This window comes from Hyposmocoma kahamanoa, unplaced genomic scaffold (assembly GCF_003589595.1).
Source record: "Hyposmocoma kahamanoa isolate Upper Pololo Valley unplaced genomic scaffold, ASM358959v1 78, whole genome shotgun sequence".
NCBI classification, from domain to species: Eukaryota; Metazoa; Arthropoda; class Insecta; order Lepidoptera; family Cosmopterigidae; genus Hyposmocoma; species Hyposmocoma kahamanoa.
This window is the reverse complement of record NW_020653945.1, coordinates 16160679-16167203: the sequence shown is the minus strand read 5'-3', so window position 1 is coordinate 16167203 and position 6525 is coordinate 16160679. Positions and strand designations below refer to the sequence as shown.

At 36.1% G+C, this 6525-nt stretch overlaps 1 protein-coding gene across 2 annotated transcripts in view; it reads left to right on the top strand.

Moving 5' to 3' along the window:
- The first annotated feature begins 2026 nt into the window (after nucleotides 1-2026).
- The window catches only part of LOC113233025, a 32207-nt gene continuing 27708 nt past the window's right edge, over nucleotides 2027-6525 (top strand). For both annotated transcript variants that reach the window (XM_026467963.1, XM_026467962.1), the window contains exons 1-2: nucleotides 2027-2444; nucleotides 4933-5079. In XM_026467963.1, coding sequence (XP_026323748.1) covers nucleotides 2161-2444; nucleotides 4933-5079 — 431 coding nt within the window. In that variant the 5' untranslated portion in view covers nucleotides 2027-2160. The remainder of the gene's footprint in view (nucleotides 2445-4932; nucleotides 5080-6525) is intronic.

Genomic DNA, 6525 nt, shown 5'->3' with positions numbered 1-6525 from the left:
CCACTGCTGGACATAGGCCTCCCCTAATGCACGCCATTTCGCCCTGTTCTCGGCTTGACGCATCCATTTCCTGCCAGCAATCTTCCGCAGATCGTCACTCCATCTGGCTGGAGGGCGTCCCACACTACGTTTGCCAGGTCGTGGTCTCCACTCAAGAACTCGTTTACCCCAGCGGTTGTCGGTTCTTCGGCAGATATGTCCAGCCCACTGCCACTTCAGCTTGCTTATCCGAAGAGCTATGTCGATCACTTTGGTTCTCTGTCTGATAACCTCATTACGGAGTTTATCTTTCAGAGAAACTCCGAGCATAGCTCGTTCCATAGCTCGCTGAGCGACTTTAAACTGGTGGACTAGCCGTATCGTGAGTGTCCACGACTCAGCTCCGTACGTTAGAACTGGTAGGACGCACTGGTTGAAAACCTTTGTTTTCAAGCTCTGCGGGATGGGCGACGAAAAGGCTCGACGTAGCTTCCCAAACGCTGCCCAGCCAAGCTGAATCCTCCTCCTGGCCTCCTTCTCGAAGTTATTTCTACCTAACTGCAGAATCTGCCCGAGGTAAGTGTATTCGGAAACAACTTCAAGAAGGTGGCCATTGACGCAGATGGGTCTCGGATCAATGTGGTCATTGATCATGACTTTGGTTTTATCAAAGTTCATGCCGAGACCAATCCGCCGCGAGGCGGATGCTAGGCTGTTCAGCATCTGATCCAGTTCCTCCAGCGATTCTGCCATTAGGACTATGTCATCTGCAAATCGCAAGTGTGAGATGTACTCGCCGTTTATGTTAATGCCCATCCTTTTCCAGTCCAGCGTCTTAAACATATCCTCCAATGCAGCGGTGAACAGTTTCGGGGATATGACATCCCCCTGTCTCACCCCTCTGCGTAATTGAATAGGTTCAGACTGCTGGTCCAAGCAATCGATAGATTAAACAAAATCATAAAATGTTAGAATCCCCACATTTTCCCCACATATCACCAATCCCCACAGAATCCCCAATCTAGTTGAAATTCCCGCAATTTGGGGAATTCGTCACAAATTGGCAATCCTGGTTAGAAACTCGCCAACAGTGTTGCCAGATTTTTGCGAACTTAATTCGCCAATTTGTACGTGTTAAGTAGCCTAAAAAATATAAATCGCTAAAAATCAAGTAAAACAATTCTGCAATATTCTGCTTGATGCCGGATATTGGGAAATTTGAACTGTCTTATTTCCCCAATTCCCCACACAAAGAAATACTCAAACCCCCAAATGTGTTATTTTACAACTCCATTCCCCTCAAAATCACTAATAAAATTTGTTATTCCCCAGACTTTTTGTTAAGTAGCCTAAAATTGCCTTTTCCTATTTCAAACATTGCCTAAATATCGCCGAATCGCCGATCACTTGCCGCACGACCCCTCGAAGTAGCCTAAATGGAGAAAAATCTTCTAACCTGGCACCACTGTGTCTATGGCCGGTGTGTTGGAAAAAATACTTAGAGGATGGAAAAAAACTAAATACCGATTCGATAATAAGTAATAAAAAAAAATATATAATATAAATAATAAAAATTGACACCAAAATTAAGTACAAATAACTTACCTGAAAATGACTGTTCTACGCACAGACTTATAAATGGAAGGTTCTACGTTTACAAAAATATCTTTTGATGTTTTATTTAGCGTGAATTATAAAATAAACTTGTATGTACTATCTAAAAGCCATCCAGTATATACACACTTATCTATGAAGCCATCTACAAAAAAATGAGTTTTAAAAAGATTTCAAACCAGCGAAAAATAACTTTTTGGCTGATGGATTCTTTAAAGAGTTTTTCGTTCAGTAACATCAATTTGAAAGGCGTCAACGTCAAATGTGGAAAATTAAAGAAGAAATATTGAAAAATTTTCGGAAAAATATTTATTTTTCTGCAAATATGATTTCTTCAAAATGGAAATTTTTGCTTATCAACACTAGTTTTGATTCTAATAAAATATAATTGCAGTTGAAGAAATTGACTAAAGCTGACAACCCTTAACCCCCCCTTCGCTCCACCTCACCGCACAGCTGATCAAATGTCAAGAAAATGGAGTTTTGTTACGCATTTATAATTTCAGATTAGGAAAAGTTACAATATGAAATCCAATAACATTTCGTATACAAGCTGCCTGGGTTAGAATGGATAGTACTGCTCCATTTCAACCTTGGACCGCTGATGATAGTGCTAAAAATGTGAAAACCGAGAGAGAACTAGCGGATGACGCGAAACTTCATAGAGAAAATGTCAATCCAAAACATACGCAATCTGCGTCTTACGATAAAGATAGTGTCGTCGCTCCCAGCATCGTTCCAGGGTCGTCGGGAGACTCGGGGCCCGGCGCGGAGCCCACGCGCCCCAAAGACTCCAAAATGGATTCAGCCAAAGTCGCGTCTATGCAACAAATTGTCGAAAACACCCTAAGGTAACGAAGCTCTCTACACACTGTTTTTAATTTTGCCTTCAATTACTTAGTGCCTACCTTTCACAAATCGTAATACGATTACAATATAAATTTATTGTAGAAGCAATTAGTACCTAAACAATGTCTATTAAGGAAAAGTAGGTACATACCCAGAGCTACTCAACTGTGCTCGTTTAAACGCGTCTATTGAATAAATTGTTTATAGAATAGAAAAACACAAGACTAAAGTTACTGCTCAGTGTTTTTTATTTTTCATCTACTATATAACACTTAAACACCTGTTCATAATTTAATGAACTAGGTACCTATTCTTATGTCACCTAATGTTTATTTCCTTGTGGGTGGTGGTGGTATCATGTCCTAGAATATATTATGCATTGCACTGAATTATATAGTGCTTTGATGTGTGTAAACTCATATAAACTGTGAAATTAAAATATTAGGTACACTGTTATTTTTTTCTATAAATACTAGTTTGTCTTGACATGTTTCTCTAATGTCTCAAATTATCTGCAAAATAATCGTGTTTTCCACTATATACGCATCTGTTTAAACAAAAGAAGTTGCATAGTGGAAAAGCGCATATCAATGCCTTACTTTCACAAACTCGTGTCTTATCAAGGGTGCTATTTTGGATGCATTACTTTAAGAATAGGTAAAAGCCAGTGTGTGAATATGAAGGAAATGTATGTGATTTTGTTTGATGTATGTGATTGTGATTTATATATACAATCCATTTTTTGCATTTCAGTAACTTTGTGCTTTAAGATAAGAGTTTGAGAAGGTAAGGTGACAATATGCTAAAGAATTTTCTTCTATAGACACATTTATTGAAGCTACTAGCTCAACTGATATTTTTAAATTGTTGTCATATTTTAGAAACTGTTATGGGCATAGGTACAATAGTTGTATTGCGATTGGGGGAATAATAATTAAACTCATACAAGGCAAACATGCTAACAAGTATTCATTTTTGTACATGAGGAGGGTTAGAACAAAAATTATGTTAGCAATTTGACACATTTTGACCTATTCTTCTTATTTAATGTCAATTGGTAGTTTTTGTTCATTTCTATGAATAATTTGTCTAACCTAAACGTCAACCACTAAACCCATTTTAGAAATGTGTTTCAAATACACAGATTTGAATACAATGCGACAAATCCTTTCAATGAGACTGGATGAATTAGAATAAAACACCACATTTATCAGTTTTTGTTCTGAAGCACCTGATGCATAAGATATGAGAATATGACAACAATTACCTAGTTTGGAAAAAAAATCGATGTGTGGTCTCATGCCTAGCTCTTAAAAATTTTCTTAACAAGCTTTAAATTTCGAGTTCTTAGGTTATCGCGATTGTTACACATAGAAAATGAAACTATTTTTCCAGATTTAAATTGCGTATATTTGTTTTTCAAACAAGTCTGCAGTTTGTGAGCATATCATGGATAAACCTACACATTCAATGAAGTTTAACAAACCCCAGATCCTTGCCAAAAGAAGTCTGTTATCTACCTGCGATGATGCTGCTAGAGGCCATTGAAATTAAAACCATGTCAGCCAACCGTGGTGACCATGGGACCTGTAAAGGGCCCAAAACGTTGGTTTGTTTGAAAAAACAAATATACACGATTTAAATCCGAAAAAATAGTTTTATTTCCTGAGCTTTAAATTTTCTCCTTGCTTATATTTCATTCATACTTATTTTCATGTTCTTAACAATAAGTTTAATATTATTCGTTGACTTGCTACATTATGTCAAAGACCCATGTGAGTGTGTTATCTTTTCTAGCAGATAGATAGATGTGATTAAGTCAACATGTAAATTTTGCTTTAGTTTTATCGACCAAGAGCTTCTTGTACTGTTTAGGCAGAGCTACTAGTGTTGTAATGTTTAATATCATGTCTAGATATTAGAAATTTGTATAGCATCATGAATAGTGGTCAGATATTTGAATGCTTTTATACCTAAAGTTCACTTTTTCCTATGAATTGCTATTGTATAACATACATATATTTTTTCTTTTTTGAAATCCAGACGTGCCTTAATGATGATGCAATTTTTTATATTTTAAATATGTAATATTTTGGCTCACTATAAATTTTAAAGGTGTGAGATGACCAAGAAATTGCAACTGTATGTCAGTACTGTGAACAGTTAGAAGTGTCAAATTGGAACTTAAATGAAGTTGCGCTGGTTTTGGTGAAAATTTTCTAAAACCACAATTTTTGTCTTAATGTCTAAAGTTGTTACATTTTTCACTTCTCATATATGATACAATTTAATTTTAATGTCAAATAAAATTACATATAGCGTTTAAAATGTTAATTTTCCTTCTATTTTATACTTAATAATTTCGTCAATCCTGGTATCGCGGGAGTTTTAAGATACAAAAGCGCATTCCATGTTAATACGCAACCCAATTGTATAATAGACAAATAAGTATCCGGTTATCTGACCACTAATCAGAAGTGTGTTTTGCAGCCAAGAAGGCAGACAAAGAGTGGCACAGTTGTTAGAAGCGGTGGAAGCACTGACTGGTGCAGAAAGGCTGCTACTCTATCTTCGGTTGCCGACTGGAGTGCCTCCGCATGACCCTTTGAAACAGCCTGTCAATCCTTTAGGCTCCCGGTATGTATATAGCGTGCTTAAAACCGTCAATACAAATCAAATTATTGTTAAGCACTTCCACTGACAAAAATAATGGGATGTTGCAAATAAAGGAAGTTATTGGGTATATTGTACGGCAAAAATAGACATTAAATCAAATTAATGATGAAATTTCTTCGTACACACTTAAATATAGGGCACCATAACTAAAATAACAGGTTTATATGCACAACAAAACAAAATTTATATGTTACAAAAACAATACCAGTAACATTAAGATATTATAAACTAGGTATGTATATAAATGCTTACATAAACACATATTTCGTAATAAAATGCGTAAGATATGGATGGAATAATGGATATATAATGCTCCTTAACTTTCTTTTTGAAAATAGTATATAATTATGTTCTAATAAGGCTATAGCCTACAGCTTCTTTTATTGTTTCACTGGCAAGTTATGTTTTGTTGGCCCAGTGCTACACCGCCCTAACAGTATTATGTTACAACTACCCTAGCAGTATTATACATATATATACAGGGTGTCCCACTTTTCCTGTATGCTTGGTTGTCTAACCCAATGTATTATTTACTATATGTATAGGTAGATGTAATTGAAACAAAGTTTTCCTAAACAGAGTAGTTTTTGCCGATCCTCCTCGTGAAAAGGGTCTCCCTCTTTCACTCTATCCTCTGTATTATATATACAGGGTGTCCCAAAACTCAACGTCAAGCGGTCACTGGGCGAGAGGCCAGGTTATATCAGTTCTGGTAAAAATTAAAAAAAATCCATGTCACTTAGTTAAGTGATAATAGGCATTTTTTTGAAAATGTTGAAAATCGATACCCTAGACCACATGTTTAGGTACTGTCATCACAAATTTTCAAATTTTGGAGTGATTTTTTTTAACGTCATCATAAATAACCATGCTATTTATTGCAGTCACAAATCAAACAATAACCGTTATGAGTTTAGTAAAAAAAAATAAGTTTCATTGAGTCGTAGCTTAAAAAAAATATGTCAGCTAGCTTTGACACTTCATATTTTAAAAAAATGTACTACACTACCCTGGGCAAGTTATTTTAAAAGATGGCCCATATAATCAAGATTTCAAAATGGTTCAATACTTGCCACTCTTCATTCCATAAAAAATATTATAACTTATTTTTTGCAAAAGGAGCTCGTTTCAAAAAAAAACTCATGCCATGCTAAATAATACTTTTGTGTGCTCAAAGATTGGCTTTAACATCGCGGAAGTGAGATGGTCATATGTGATAGAGTGAGATGGATAGTGACGCTGTGCGACATGAATTAGAGTGAGCGAGACGGATAGTGACGCCGATGCTCTATTATTGATCAATGGTTATTATCATTTAGTACGTTACGTTGCTTCGTTTACTGTGCATCTTCACGTAATCGTGTAACTTTTGTACTGACGACTTTGGCTTGTGTTACCCTGGACTTG